The 16469-nt window shown below is 42.1% G+C and overlaps 1 protein-coding gene across 4 annotated transcripts in view; it reads left to right on the top strand.

Moving 5' to 3' along the window:
• KLHL32 (kelch like family member 32) overlaps positions 1-16469 on the top strand; it is a 169073-nt gene that overhangs the window by 38237 nt on the left and 114367 nt on the right. For all 4 annotated transcript variants that reach the window (XM_036415116.2, XM_045572696.1, XM_045572695.1 and 1 more), the window contains exons 2-3: positions 501-593; positions 7879-8059. In XM_036415116.2, coding sequence (XP_036271009.1) covers positions 571-593; positions 7879-8059 — 204 coding nt within the window. In that variant the 5' untranslated portion in view covers positions 501-570. The remainder of the gene's footprint in view (positions 1-500; positions 594-7878; positions 8060-16469) is intronic.

Genomic DNA, 16469 nt, shown 5'->3' with positions numbered 1-16469 from the left:
TTTTCTACTCATTTTCATCCTCTCTGTATGTTATCGTTTAAATCTAGTTTTCAGAAATCTCCCTGAACAGAAAATCATATTTCTGTAGACGTTTATCAAAGACATCCTTTTTTAAAATCTTAATTTCCCCATTATTCATGTTTGGAAGGAAAGTAAAATCGCATAAAGGATGAGTCAACTAGTACTTGTGGTTTAGAACTTTGTAGGTTTTAGTTTATCAAATGTGAATTTTTCCCTTTGGCTGCCTATTGTTTTAATTTTTACTGTAGCCCTATTTTAGCTATTGTTGGGTTCTCTAACACATTTTACTTCTTAGTCCCTGAAGTTCCAATAAAGTGAAAAAGCTTGAACACTTAATAACTTTTGAACTATTGTTTATTAAAAGAGCATTCAGTCGGAATGTATGTCTCAATTGTAAAACTCTGTGGGGATCTGGAGGCCCAAAGGGTGCGTTTTTGCGTTTAGCTCACTGTGCTTTTCTTTCGTGTCTTTCTGTTCAGCTGGAATGCTTGCCAATTCTGCTGCAGACCTCTAAGGCTGACCCTGCGGACCCCAGAACCCTGCTGGAAAATGCCGTCTGAACACTGCCTCAGGTGAGCCCCGCAGCACATGTCCTGCGTGGTGTAGCCAGCCCCCCAGTCTTCACCCCGCACATCCCAGGACCGAGTGCAGAGCAGGGGTGCAACACATATTTGAAGGAATTAAGGCGGGACCGTCAGGGTGTGTATGAATTTCGTCTGGTAGCACAGGGCTAAGTGCTGTGATCTGGTTACTAGTCAGACCTAGACATGTTTCATCATTCTTGGACTGATACTCGTTTGTATCTTTTTCTTATTTAGGTTATTAACCTCCCTCAAACAAAAGGCATACTGCTATAAAGATATATGATTTTAAAAAGTATCAGGCCCTGGCCAGGCAGCTCAGCTGGTTAGAGTGTCATCCCCACATGCCACTGTTGCAGGTTCGATCTCCAGTCTGGACACATACAAGAATGAACCAATGGCCCTTGCTGGCTTGGCTCAGCGGATAGAGCTTCAGCCTGAGGACTGAAAGGTCCCAGGTTCCATTCCGGCCAAGAGCACATGCCTGGGTTGCAGGCTTGATCCCCAGTGAGGGGCATGCAGGAGGCAGCCAATCAATGATTCTCTCTCATCATTGATATTTCTATCTCTCTCTCCTTCTCCCTCTCTCTCTGAAATCAATAAAGAAATATATATATATATTTATATATATATATATTTATATATATATGTGTGTGTGTGTGTGTGTGTGTGTGTGTGTGTATTTTTTTAAAAGAATAAACCAATGAATGCATAAATAAGTGGAACAATAAATCAATGTTTCTCTCTCAAGTCAATAAATCAGAAAGATATATATATATATATATATATATATATATATATATATATATATATATATAGACTGTCATCATAAAGCAGTCACTGGGGAGTATGATACGTATTCTCAAAATACTCATGACATTTTCTCTTAATAATTTACTTATTTAACATATTTATTGAGCCAAGCACCCTACTTGGTGCAGAGTATCCAGCAGTGAATATCATAGGTGAGGTTACTGCCCTTATAAAATGTAGTATATTCTAAGGTCAAATCACACCAGGAATAATGCAAATGCCACCCTGAGAAGTGCTTTGAAGGAGTATAGGATTGCTGGGATGAGGAAGTGCCTTCCTGAGGAAGTGCTCTGTGATCAGAGTTCTGCAGGATGGGATGACCAGGGGGAATGCCTCAGGCAGAATGGAGCTTGGCAGGTTCCCCAAACCGGCAGTCAGTCAGAATATGCAGGGTGTTCCTTTGAATAGTCTCAGTGGAGGCAAGTCTTCATCAGCCTCTGAGGAAACGAATGGATCTTCAGATCAAAGAATGAAAAAGGTGATAAACCTGGGAAAACATTAAGAATTGGATTTGTCTATGAAATAATGAGACCAGCTTTCCTCCACAAACCCCGAAGCTATTAGGGATGACCGGTTCCCAAAATGTGTTCTGAAACAGAGGCACTGCTGCTGATGGCACGGTGAGGTGAAGGGACTCTGCTGCTCTGGACAGTGACTCTCTGTCTAGGGGGATGAGTTTGCCCTCAGGATACATTATGCAAATATCTGGCAACATTTTTGGTTGTCACTCAGGGATGGGGATGCTGAATATCTTAAAATGCATAAGATAACCTTCCCCCATGCTCTCCCCCATAGCAAAAAAAAACCACAAAAACAAACAAACAAAAAAACCAGATCTAACCCAGAACATGGATTTCACTGACATGGAGAAATCCTGCTCTAGATTTGGCCTCTAGACAATAAAGATCATGGTATCTGTCTGCTACCACCTCAACCAAGTGCTTTATTTCTGTCTACTAGGATCCACATGCATTCCTTTGAAAATGATTTTCTTCTTTAAATCTGCCATCTCTGTTTTTACTGATCAACCCTCATTGCCATCTGTCCTCCACAGCACTATCATCACCACAGTGGTCTTTCCTTCTCTGCTGAGACCCAGAGCCCTCCCTTCCCTGCCTTTCAAACTCCCCCTGTGTGCCGTAGAACTATTATCATCTCCATCACCCTGAAAAATTCTGTTCGCCTCTTCACTTCATTGAGACCCACCATTTCCTGAGGCATCACTTCTCTCGTAGCCCTTCCAAGGTGGTGGCATTATTATCTCCTCATGTTTGTGTGTTTTAGGGATAAGTAGAGAGATTATTGTCACCTTGGGACATTGTTTTGCTTCAAGATCCTTACTCCTCACACTGGTTATTTGAAGAGAAAAAACAGCAAAAACATCAAAGATTTGCTTCTAAAGGTGGTGCTCTTCGCCTCTCACCCTCACCTCCACTGCACTATTGTCTGGGCCATTTTCCTCATTCATTGAGCATTTAGCATTTGGTTTCAGCCTCCTTCCTCATCGGGAATCCTTTACAACTTCCCCGTGCTCTCTGTTTGCATGGAGAATCTGTCCAACTTCGTGGCCTTGGATCTTCAACCTGCTTATCCCCGAAGTCCTTCTCCCTTCACCAAACCGCCCTCTCCCGCGCTCACACCTCGGACCTTGAATCTCCAGTAGTTGCTCTGTTTCTGAAACCACATCAAACACTTTACTCCTACCAGGACCACTTTTTCTAGCTTGCTCATAGCTGCCTCCATCCACCATGGTTATACTCATTGCAATGTCTCATCTACTGGCCATTCTACTTTCTACTACCCTTTAACCTTTTTGTCCCCTCATTTCCCTTTCTCATCCGGTTGAGATTCTACCACTCTTTTAAATCCTTAATTTCTCTGGCTCCCTGCATTTCCAATGCATTTCCCTGACAAAAATCACAACTCAGATAAACCCAACTATCCAGGTCCTATGGAGATTGGTTCCCCTAAATCTTTAGATTCAACCAGTCCAAAATGCCCAGAGTTTTCATATGTCCTGGTCCACTTATGCCCTCTCTCCTGCCACCCAGAGGGCAGTCCTTTTCCATAGCTGAGCCCAGCCCTGTTTCTGTGTTTTGAATTCTATCTTTCTTATCTTCTCAGCAACCTTTGACTGTGGATTGCCTGTCAGCTGTATTCTGGAGACACAGCTGGCTGTGCTTCTATTATACTCTCTATGGAGGAGTCACAGATTTACACCTCTAGCCAAGTCCTCTCGCTGAGCTCAGGTCCTGTACCGTATCCTGCCTTGTCCTCAGAATTCCAGCCATTAACATTCTGTGTGAGGGCCATGCTCTCTCCTGCCATGGGATTCTAGGACTTGCTGTTCCCCTCACTGGAAACCTCTTCTCTCTCTTGTCAGCTCCAGCTGTACTTCAGTAAGGCCAAATTATTTGACTAATATGTAACTGCCTTGCTAAACTGAATGTTCCACAAGGGCACTACCAAGCTTGGTTTGTTCACCATTTTATCTCCAGGACCTAGTGCAATACCTGGCACAGGACAAATAGATATTTCTGGAAGGACCATGTCATGAACAGCATGCTCTGCATGTGATTTTTTTAAAGCTTTTGCCATCAATTTCAGAATGAAAGTTAAAGACTCAAAGTCATGAATAGCCCTATTCCCCAAGACATCATTTATTTACCTCCCTGTTCCTGGCTGCTGACATATGGCCAATCAAACAGTTGCTCCCTGGCATCACCAAAAAGTAAATCTGCTGCTCAGGGCATCTGGGGCTTGCCCTGCTGTAACCCAGCATCTGGGCCCAGTGAGGGTCAAGAGCAGCCATGCTCGTGGGCAGCTCCAGGGTGCCTGGTGCTCTCCTAGAGCTCAGCGGAAAGAAATGGGGCCACATCCCCCTAGGAATCTGTACACTGTCCAGAAGAACCATAGTGCAATGCATATTTATAATTTAAATTTTTCAGAGGGGCACATTTTTTTAAAAAGACAAAAAGAAACAGGTAAAATGAACTTTAGCTATATAGTTTAACCCAGCATATCAAAAATACTTGGCAGGCTCCCCCCCCCCCCCCCCCCCACTACGTCTGGCATCAGATGTGTGTTTTACACTTACAGCACATCTCAACCAGGCCTGCCCTCACTCCAGGGGTCAGTAGCCACAGGCAGTGGGGGTTGTGTTGGATAGCCCAGTGCTAGGGGCTCCCTCTGCACTCACCTGTGAATTTGGAAGGGGTGGCATTACTTTCATGGAAGACCTTTCCCAGTTTTAGGAAGACATTCAAATCTGTATATCTTTGGGAAATGTGCCTCAGGTTTTGGTCTTTTCCAGTACTTTAGGAAGTTTTAGGAATATGATTTTCCTACCTTCTTCTTTGTCCCCCTCACGCTGGGAAGACATGACTCTGAGTGGGGAGGTTCAATGTGCTAATTTGGTATAAGTTATAGATGCCAAGGGAGCTGTTCGCAAGCATGTGTCTCTCCCCACCTTAATATCATCATGGCACATTATAGTCTCTGATGCACCTCCTCCTCGTTTATTATTGTTGGCTTCAAACGGGCCTGCCATCTTCCAGCTGTGTTCTGTGGCCACCCATGCCTTAACATTTAGAGGGTTGAGGTCTTCTGCAGATTTACATCTGAGAGTAACTGGGAAGTTATTTTCAGACTACAATGACGGCTTGTTGATTAATAGGCCTTTATTTTTCGCCAAATGTTGCAGTATTTGTTTCTGCTTTGAAGAATTCCTAGCATATTGGTTCCAAAATATTTGGAATCTTTTGCCTTAAATATTTAGTGTGTTGTTTTCTTTAAGCTTGACTATTTCCAGCCCAGCTGAATGATCCTGGAAAATTGGGCAGCATCACCATTGTTTCAGAGCTAAGTCCTTTATTCTTGGGCAAATTTCAGTTTACAGCTGTTCTTTCCCCGGCAAGATTTATTCCCTGTCAGTTGATATCTGAAATTCAAATACTGACTCAGTCTTGATAAAAGGACACAAATTGTGGCACTATCTTTGGAAAATGAGTAAGGAAACATTTTAAGGCAATTATTTTAATATATTCTTCTGTTCCACTACAAATGAAATTTCAAGATACATTCATTAAGCATTTAGGATGATATTAAAAGGGAGAAAAGTTATGAGGGTTTTAAATAAAATTGTTAAGGTTATAAAAAAAAATCTATCCTCTAGTCTAAAACTTACAGTGCAAAGATAAATGTTTTGAATCACAATTTCAAACATTTCTTATTATATGAATATGTTCATGTATATTATTTTTAAAAAGCAACTTTGATTTTGCAATTAAGCTATGCATAATATAAATATAAAATTACTGCAGACCTTGTGATGTTCTTTCCTTGCAATCATAGATACTTGATGTCTTTTTTATAGATGATCACATTTTTTGTTTTGTCTTTTTTTGTTTGTTTTGTAAGCAGGAGGATGAATTTACATTATTGTGTTGTTGGTGATAGCTTCTCAAAATGCCTGATCTTAGACTTTCAGCTTTACCTGTAAAACATTGATAATGATGGTCTCTGCCTCATAGAATTGTTATGAATGTTAAGTGAATTAATAATTATGTCATTAAGAGTAATTCATGAAGCATGGTAAGAGCTTTGTGTTTGTAAAATATATCAAAATGTTCTTTTATTTAGGAGAGATTTAAAAAAAAACAATTTTAAAGCTCTACTTATATGATACAATATTTCTGTTACTATTGCATTCCTTCATTTCTTTAATTGAGCCATGCTAATTAATCTCCATTTTAGGCTTTGCATAGAAATTTGTATTGAACAGTTATTGATGCTTCTGAATGCAGTTTTCAATTGCTGATTTAAAAAGTCTGCTGAATGCCACAGCCGCTAGAAGATGAATATTTGATGACAATAACCACTTTAAAACCCACTGCTGCATTTCAACTGAAAATAATCCTCCCACCTTCGACGAGAACTTCCTGTATCATCACCTCCTGTCAAGTTTTTTTTTCTTTCTTTCAACGGTTCTGACATTTCGGAGGCTCCCCAGTCAGAAATGCCCAGTGCAGCTACCAGGCTGCTCTCGGGAGTTTCACAGGAAGCACTGGCTTCCATTTCAGGTGTGATTTGTGCTGAATCGTAACCTACCAGCCACCTGGCACCACGGGCTGGGCAGAGCCCCGTCAAATGCATTACTCATGCAGTGTAGCCAGCGGTTCCTCCCTCAGTCCTCTGAGAGGCTCTTTCCCACTCAGGGAGAGGCGGGCCGCCAGGAGTTGTCAGGAGAGGAGAGACAGTGCTCAAACGTCCATGTGGGATCTTTCCTCAGCTTGACGAAGAGGCTGCAGACCTGAAACAGTGATGGCCCTTGTTCTTGTCCTGGGGGTGATTTATGACTGGTGCCACTTCTCTGTCTCAGCCCAGTGCCGGTTCTGAGAGTTAGAGCGCTGTGGAGATTTTCACACATCTGAGCTGGAATTGTTCATAGCTGCCTGCAAATGCCGTTTGCGTTTTGTGCTTATGGCATTACTTACACATTATTTTAGGGAGATCAGAGGTTTCACCCAGGAGTTTTGAAAGGATATGGAAAAACTATTTTAGAATGGAGTAGGGAATGAAGGGGGAAAGTTTCACAATGGATAAGTTTAGCAACTTCGAGGAACAGAAGAGAAAATAAAATTGTATAGTCATTCATAAATCTAGCTCAGTGATCACATAGAGACATTGGTGGCTGAAATTGTAGATATATTTTACTTTCAGCCTTAAGTGTTTTTCACTTACAATGGCATTTCCTTTGATGTTCATAATTTCCCAAGTTGAATAATAAGCAGCTGTGGTTAAATTAATTGCTTTTTGCATGGAACAGTCACAGGCAGCCCTGTTTTTTCTTACCGGCATTTGCTTCGTTCTGTTTTATTTACTAATAGAGTACTGTGTGTTGGGGGGGAGGGGGGGGGGAGGCTTGGTGACGCGCTGGACCTCTGGTGAGTCAGGCAGGTGCAGTGGATTCTGTGCTGGACCAATGCATGGCTGTGACCTCGCCCTGAGCTCGTGTGTCCTCAGAGGACAGAGTTGGTGCAAAGCTGAGAAGGAAGCAGAGAGCTCGGGAGGGGTCCTGGATGGACAGGGATACCTGCAGACATCCAGTTGGATGGCCTTTCACTGAAACGTGCACATCCTGAGGACAGAGGCTTAGACACAGAGGCTCACAGGCCCACAGGCATGGGTCAGTGCACAGACACAGGTAGACACACACACACGGACACGATTCAGAAAGAGAAGCACGAGTAGGAAAGAAAAAGAACCCTGAGGGAGCGAGGTAAGGGAATTCTAGAAAAGGGGAGCAAGAGTATGGTAGAGAGAAAGAAAGCGGGGGAGTCCAAAACCCCACTCCAGTAGTACGCTGGAGCCCCCGTTCCCTGTTGGTGTTGAGGGAATGAGGCACGGGGGCAGCCAGGGCTGGTGGAGGACACACGCTGACTGGATTGCTTCTCCTTCACAGTATTCAGGAAATGCTGACGGGCCAGCGGCTCTGCCACTCGGAATCTCACAACGACAGTGTCCTGGCAGCACTGAACCAGCAAAGGAGCGACGGCATGCTCTGCGACGTCACCCTGATTGCGGAGGAGCAGAAGTTCCACGCCCACAAGGCCGTCCTGGCGGCCTGCAGCGACTACTTTCGGGTACGTCCAGACTGTTTGTTTCTCTTCAGATGCCAGCTAAGCAGAGGATGATAACATTTCCTGAAGGGCCACACCACCAGCAGCCAACTAGATGATAGTTCTCAGAGTTGTAGGTTTTGGGGTAGAATGAGGTGGGGCCCCATTGGGATCTGTCCTCGGCTGGATATCTGGATGTCTCTCCTTTGTGTCTGAGATGAGGGGCATTTAACATGTGACCGCCCTAAGAAAGTGTGGTATTGTAGTGCTTCATCACAGGAGGTGTGAGCTAGGATTAGGATGTTTGTAGATTCAGGATCAGAAGGAGACTCTGAAAACAATTTGCTAAAATAAACCAAGTCCCCTAAAGATATGTAATGCCTCTGATTTGATTTTTATGCATATTCTAGTCTTAGTGCTTACCAATATTTGGTCCAGGATCAACAATGCAATTGGCCTCATGGATGTTTCTGGTTGACATGTGTGTCCACAACGGCTGAAGAAGACATGTTGTCTTGTTTAGCAGGACTCTGGAGTTTGAGTGCTCATGGCGAATAAGATGTGGTGGCGTGCTTATTGTTTTGGAGATGAATGTGTACAGTGAGGTTATAGCTAGTTGAATGCCATCTGTTTAGTACTTCAGGTGATTCAGGCACTCCTGTGATTCAGGTGGTAGAAAAGGATTTTATATGCATATCTCATTTAATCCTCCTGACAACCCGTTTTACAAACACATACAAGTGCTATAAAAATAGACATTTTTTTACATATGGAAACAGAGTCTTAGAAGTTAAGTAATCCTATATAATAAAAGGCTAATATGCAAATTGTCCCTTTGACCAGGAGTTGGACAGGGAGTTCTACCAGGAGGTGGGGCCAGCCTGCCAAACTCCCACAGCCCCTCCCCTGTCCAGCCCCACCAATTGGCTCCTCCCACAGCCCCGCCAACTGCCCATAGCCCCTCCCCCCAGTCACCCCTGCCCCCAGTCACCCATCCTACTCCGATCAGGGGTGGGGCCAGCTGGCCAACAGCCCATGGCCCCACCTCCTGACCAGTCCCACCCCCAGTCACCCCCACACACTCTAATTGGGGGCGGGATCAGCTGGCCACCACCCATGCATGAATTTGTGCACCCTGCCTCTAGTTTTAGATAACTCAGAGGTTAAGTAATAAGTCACATAGTTCCTAAGTGAAATTAAAATATGGATATAAGAAAAAAATCTTGATAATCATTAACCAGAATATTTTTAAATATTAATTTCTAAATATACATTATTTAATTCATATTTATTTTTTTCAGTGCTATTTTGGTTGGTAATTTCAAAACATTATAGTGTACAATCTATAAATGAGAATATACATATGTGTGTGTGTGTGTGTGTGTGTGTGTGTGAGGGAGTGAGGCACTGGGGTAAATTTCCCTTATGAAAGTCTCAAAAATGATATAGAAACCAACTTAGGCACATGGGCAATTTATTGGTTTGATTTGTATGTTTCCAATAATCTTGTTTTTTTTTATTAAGAGACAATATCAACTGCACTCAATTGTGATCAAGCAGTTAAAGAGAATTTTCAAAGGTGCCAAATCATAAAAGTAGACTTATGATTTACCACTTATTAACACACTTAAAACACTTACAAAAAGTGTTTTAAGTGTGGTAAAACCTAGTAATGTAAAGGATAAATAGGTAATTATTTAAAATGTCTATCTATAAAAAAGTAGGGATTTAATTATAAACTGCAGCAATGAAGCAGAATATCTGAAAAGTGACCTTTCGTTTCATTAGTATAATGATATATCTTATGCACTCTCAAATTGTTGGGCATTAATCTTTCAGAAAGTTTAGATTAATTAGAGGTCATTTCAAACAACGTACTTTGGATTGTTAGATATAACATGTGCACATTACATAATAAGTGTCCTGTCTTCCTGTGTACTGTCTTGGTGCTTAGCTGCTCTCAGAAGTCTCTCCTGATTGGGTTTTTAATTTAATTTTGGAAAATATGTAGTTTGATTTTGTGCATGTGTATATGTGAGCCAGAGCATGCATGTGAGTACAAGAGAACATTTTCCTTGTTGGCATTTAATAGTGTTTGTTGCTATACCCAGTTCTTCATCTCTTCCACCATTATGCCCCAGATACTCTGATAGGTTAGGCCTCTTTTACAATACCTGTGTTATAATACCTATGAAGAAAGCTTTATTGTTCCCATTCTGCAGAAAAGGAAGCTAACGTGCAATATGTGTAAATAACCTGCCCAAGGACTGCCAGACATTAAGGAGAAGAGCTGATTTTCACACCCCAGAGCATCTGTCTCCTTGAGTACCACATGTACTTATTCCACTTAACCACATGTCCTGCTGGGTTCATACACAGTTCCTTCAATGTCATCACCTGTTTGTGAGATGAAAATGAAGTGACTGCTGAAACCGTTTTTGGCTCAGTGGATAGAGTGTCGGCCTGTGGACAGAAAGGTCCCAGGTTCGATTCTCGTCAAGGGCATGTACCTTGGTTGCGGGCACATCCCCAGTAGGGGGTGTGCAAGAGGCAGCTGATCGATGATTCTCTCTCATTGATCTTTCTAACTCTCTATCCCTCTCTCTTCCTCTCTGTAAAAAAAATCAATAAAATATATTAAAAATTTTTAAGTGACTTGTGTATTGATTGTTCTGATCAATAAATTGAGACAAAGTTGGAACAATTGTCACCATCTGAATAGTACAGTCCATAAAAATTTAATTTTTTTAAATAATGGGTAGTAAGTATGATTGTCCTTTACTCTAGAGAGAGACATTATTATACTGGACAGGATAATAGCAGGAGAATGGTATCTTCCAGGATTGTAAGCAAGACTGCCTTTTGCTCCAAAGGGAAAACCACTCTATCATTCAAATCTGCTTGCTATAGAATCATCCTTGAAAAGATAGTTCAGAACAAAGGACAATCAGTGTCTCTCAATACATGCATAAATGCAAGAGACCTGTGGAGGATCGTCTCCCAATAACCACTTGCCCTAACTCACATTATGTTTGTCTTTCTTGTGTCTTATGCACTGCCACACTGAAATATCTGGAAGCAGTCCTGTGTATTTCACAAGCCTTCTAATGTTGCTTCAGGCTTAGTAAGTGCTCAATTAATATTTATTTAAGTGAATAAAGAAATGTTTTCTAATTGTCATAGAATATATGTATATTTCAATGCTTAATATATCCTGCATATAAAATATGCAAATTATTCATGAGTGGTTTCTTCTAGTGTGATCTGTTCAGGTTAATTAAGTACTTCGATGTAAATAGATTCTTGTACTCTATATACTGATATCTGGCAGATTATTTTGAAACTGAAGTAATGTTTCTGATTCAGGAGAGGTGGGGCTGCAAAAGTGAGGAGAAGGCCCCAGTTTTTACATAAACAGTTTCTGTACATTGATCTGAGAGTTGGCATCAGCTTTTCTTGATTAAAATATGAATAATGAGCAGTTGAGCATAAAGTACTATGTCTTCTTGTGAACATCAACATTTTAAAAGGAAGGGTGAAAACAAAGTATTTGGCCAAGAAATAATGATTTTAAAATAAGGTTTAATATTAGTGGTGTGCCAGGGTTCTTTTCCCAGCCTTACAAACGGTTCAACATTCTGGAGAAAAGGGTTGCATGTATAAGATTAAAGAGTCTGGAGACGAAAGATAATTTTGAAAGGCATTGGGAGTTAGAGGATTTCTAGCTAAAGAAAGCTAAAGACTCTCCCTTGACCAAGGACTGGTGCTTTTATTCAACACAATTTATCCCAAAGCAAGGTGGAAATATACACTTCAAAGGGTTAAGTATCAAAGGGTTTACACAGATTGTCAGTTTCAGGAATAGCCTATAGATGTTCAGGTGTTTGGCCAACAGGAGGCAATAAAATGCCCTGAGCTGTCTGGCAGTTAACAATCCTATTCAGGTTTGGGGGAAGTGCCTTTTAGCTGTTTCCAACAGGTAAACTATATATGTGGCTCACCCTTGTTGAGCCGTCCAAGCTTCACCAACCTTTTGGTGAAACTCTTATAATTATTACATTCTGGAATTGGTTCCCAGCAGTGGTGTGGGATTCGCCAAATGCGATAACTGACTCAGACCAGGGACTTTTAAAATAAGGATATAAAGCAGTGGTAGAAGGAAAGAAGGGAAAAGCTTATGAATCAGATCTAAGTTTGAATGCAGTGGCAGGGATTGTGTTCACCACAGTTTCTCCCAATCCCTGATAAATAGTAGGTGCTATTCTAATTAATATTGGATTATTCACTCTCTTTACTATCTATTCTTCGATCATAGACACATCATCTTACTTCTGTGAACCTACGTGTTTTTTGTTTTGTTTTTCATTTGTAAATAGATGACCATAAAGCACAGCTCTCGGAATGGCTTGATATAGAGATTTACAAAGAAGACCTCCAGGGAACACTAGCTGTTTCACTCCTTGCACTAACTTGCAATTCCCTGTCATGCCCTACCTGACTATTTGTAGGAAAAGAGAAGAGTTCATACTTAGGCTCACCTAATTACAGACTCATTTTCCTTTTGATGGGTGATAATAACTTTTTGGTTGCATCCTTTTATCATCTTTTCATTTTTCTGAATCTGATAACCCCTTCCTTCTTGTGTAGAACATTCTAGTAGCTGTCTGACATTTCTCCTTTTTTGGTTGTCCCTTTGCTAACCATTGTACAAACGACTGCGTGATTACTTGCCCTGCTCAGGTCTTCCAAAGCTCCTCACTGCCAGTCTGCCGGGCTCCTGGAGCGAGCTTTCATGCTGTGCCATCATCATTATCCTCATCTTTGTTCTCCCACCTGTTCATTTGATGTTGCAGCCAGACTGTTCTCTAAACACACTGTGTTCCACCTGAGGGTCCTTGCCCTTCTCAGCCTCCTTACTGATGACTATTTCTTCTACATGGAACTCCTGTTCCTTTCCTGGTTCATCCTGTGCATCTACCAGCATGTATTGCAGCTAACAGCAAGTGTCCTTCACACAGGCTTTACCCTCTGCCATCTCCCTAAATTCATATGCAAGTCCCCCCCTTTATGAAATCTTAAGACTGTATCTTGTCTTCCTCAAGGAATTAAAATGCAACCTATGGAATGGGAGAAAATATTAGGGGAAAAATCCAATTAAAAATGAGCAGAGGAACAGAATAGACATTTCCAAAGAAGACCTACAGATGGCCAACGGGTACATGAAAAGGTCCTCAACGTCACTAATCATCAGGGAAGTTCAAATCAAAATCACAATGAGATGGCGCATCACATCTATTAGAATGGCTATTATAAAAAATATAGGTGATAGCAAATGTTGACAAGGATGCAGAGAAAAGGGAGCCCTTTTATTTGTTGGTGGGAATGTAACTTCATGAGCCACTATGGAAATGAACTACTATATACGATCCAGCAATTCTACTTCTGAATATGCATCCAGAAGAAATAAAATCAGAAACTCAAAGATATATTTGCACACCCATGTTCATGATAGCCACGACATGGAACAAACTAAGAGTCCGTCCATGGATGAATGGATGAAGAATATGTGGTTGTGTGTGTGTGCAGGTGCTTTTATATATAATGGAATATTATTTACCCATATGAAAGAAGGAAATCCTGCTATTTGCAGCATCATGGGTGAAAGATGAAAGCATTATGCTAAGTGAAGTAAGCCAGACAGTGAAAGACAAATATTGCATGACCTCATTTATAGAGAAAGAGAGTGTAGAATGGTAATTGCTAGGAGTTGGTGGTGGGTGACATGGAAAGATGTTGACCTTTAGGGTACAAACTTCCAGTTATAAAATTGATAGATCCTCCCTTCCTCTAACTGATGGATGGAGAATGACTTAAACTCCACCTGCAGCCTGACATTCCTGAGCACTGAACCACCAATTAGCACCTGCCAAATACCCTAAGCCCCTAATTCCTAAGTCCCTAATGATATGCCTAACATGAAACCACCAATCAGCGTGTGCTGAGTGCCCTAAGCCCCGCCCCCTCTCTTTCCTCCCCTTAAAAGGTGCCTGCACCCCGGCCCTCGCTCTCTTTCCTCTCTTTCTCCTCCAGAAGGCAGCTGGCAGTGGTACTCTTCCCTTCAATAAAGCCTGTGTCCTGGCATCCTGGTCTCAGGCCCCACTCTATTTTATCTTTCAAAAATGAGTAAGTCTTAGAGAGCTAATCTATAGCAGGGTGACTATAGTTAACAAAACTACTGTAGGCTTGGAAGTTGCTAAAAGAGTAGATCTTATAGTCCTTAACCTACGCATGAGCGTGTGCATGCACACACAAGGTGAGGTGATGTGTTAACTAACTTATTGTGATAGTGATTTTACAACATATAGCTGTATCAAATCATCATGTTGTACACCTTAAACTTACACAATGGTATATGTTAATTGCATCTTAATAAAACTAGGGGGAAAATTAAAAGGAATTAATTTATGTCATAGTTCTTTTCACCAGTAACTTCTCTGAAAGGGACTGTGACTAACTGAGGACTAGTTTATCAACATACTGTTAAATGTTGAATGAGAATGTATTGAACCAGAGGTATCAGGAGAAATTAGCAACCTTATGATCTGAAAGAGTGTGTGTGTGTGAAACGTAGGGGCTAGTCAACCTCTCACCTTCCTCCCTGTGGCAGCCCCTCTGCCTGTGTAGGCACAAAAGTTGCAGGTCCCCCATGTGGGCAGTTCTGGGCTGCAGGCTGCCCTGGAGTCTGTTGTTCAACATTTGCTATCTCCATCTTAAATCTCCACCAACGCCTACACTTTCTGGCCAAGGAAGCAGATGTCTTCACTGTCTAACATAGCTTCGCATATGTGATGGTAAAGTGATTCAAATATGACATTTCGGAAAGTTAAATATTTGAGCATCATTTTCCATTAGAGCCTGAGTGTGCTCTGCCTATATAATTTTTAGTTTTGAGAGAAGATGATAGTAAAGCCCATGATAAAAAATGGTGTTTCATATATTTTTATAATCATACTAGAGGCTCAGTGTATGAAATTCGTGCATGGGGGAAGGGGGCATCCTTCAGCCTGGCCTGCACCCTCTCCAATCTGGGATCCCTCTCACAATCCAGAATCACTGGCTCCTAAGCACTCACCTGCCTGCCTGCCTGATGCCCCTAACTGCTCCCCTCCCCGCCTGATGGCCCTAACTGCTCTCCCCTCCTGGCCTGATCCGCCTAACTGTCCATCTGCTCTCCCTTCCTCTCTGCACCTTCAGAGCCCAGTGCAAGAGTGTTGAGAGCTCTCTACCGAGGCCCTCCCCCATCCTAATGCCCCCCTCCTCCAGGCTGGGCAGCATGGCTGTCCTGTGCGCACCTCTGTTGGGGGGGAACACCGCAACCTGTCCTGATGTCCCCCTTTGGGCCGAGTGGTGCGTCAGGCCTGCAGCTCTGCCAGTGTGTGTGGGAAAGAGGGGCTGCCCCCAGCAGCAGCTCTATGTCCCAGTGGCACAAGTCCCTGCCCCCATCCCCACCCAACAGCTCTGTGTGCACGTAGCCTGTTAAAAGGTCATGACTGGGACACAGTTAGCATTAATTAGCATATCATCTCTTCATCTATCTATCTATCTATCTATCTATATGGTATATAAATACACACACATATAGAGACTCTTTAGTCACTATTAGATCAAAATTGATTAAAAGAGAAGTGAATTTTTAAAAAATTCAATAAGCACTTGTTACATACCTACTATTTGCTAGACACAGAATGAATTCATAGTCTGGTAGGAGATACAGACAAGTGAACAAATATCTACAGAATAATCTCCTGGGTCTTGGGTTGTGTTTTGGGGCTTGAACCTTGTTTTTATCCTCTTCCTCTCTCTGGCATTCTCAACCAATAATAACAATAAATAATAATAATAACTACCATTGATTGGGTAGTTACTGTGCTATGGGCACTTACTCTAGTGCTTTGTGTATATCAACTCGTTTTGTCCTCTAAAGACACCTCTAAGGTAGGTATTAGTAGTAGTATTATATCCATTTTTAAAATAAAGAAAAGGAGGTCCACAGGTAAATAATTCACACTAGGGGCATGTAGAGCAGTTAAGTGAGAGCCTGGGGACCGGGAAATAGGGAAGCGGGGGAGCTCACACTCACCGTAGTCCTGCCGTCTGGAGGGTGTTGGAAAAAGAGCAGCTGCGAGGCATTTTGAAGACAGTTGTGCCGTTGGTGGAGCCACCCGGGGAGGCTTGAGGACTTCAGGTTCCCCTTGAGGGGTGTACGTAGCCAATACCTTTTTTCTTTTCTGATCATTGCATCTCTAGCACCACTACAGTGCCTGGCCTCACCAACACCCTCCTCAGAATCTCCCCCCTAAGAACACCCATTATAGGTACTGTTTGTTTAACAATTAGCTTGTCTCATTTCCTGAGAAAGTTCCCTGTAAAGACT

Source organism: Pipistrellus kuhlii, unplaced genomic scaffold, assembly GCF_014108245.1.
Source record: "Pipistrellus kuhlii isolate mPipKuh1 unplaced genomic scaffold, mPipKuh1.p scaffold_m20_p_5, whole genome shotgun sequence".
In the NCBI taxonomy this organism is placed as follows: Eukaryota; Metazoa; Chordata; class Mammalia; order Chiroptera; family Vespertilionidae; genus Pipistrellus; species Pipistrellus kuhlii.
Note: the sequence above shows the minus strand (reverse complement) of the source record. Positions and strands in the feature narration are given on the sequence as shown.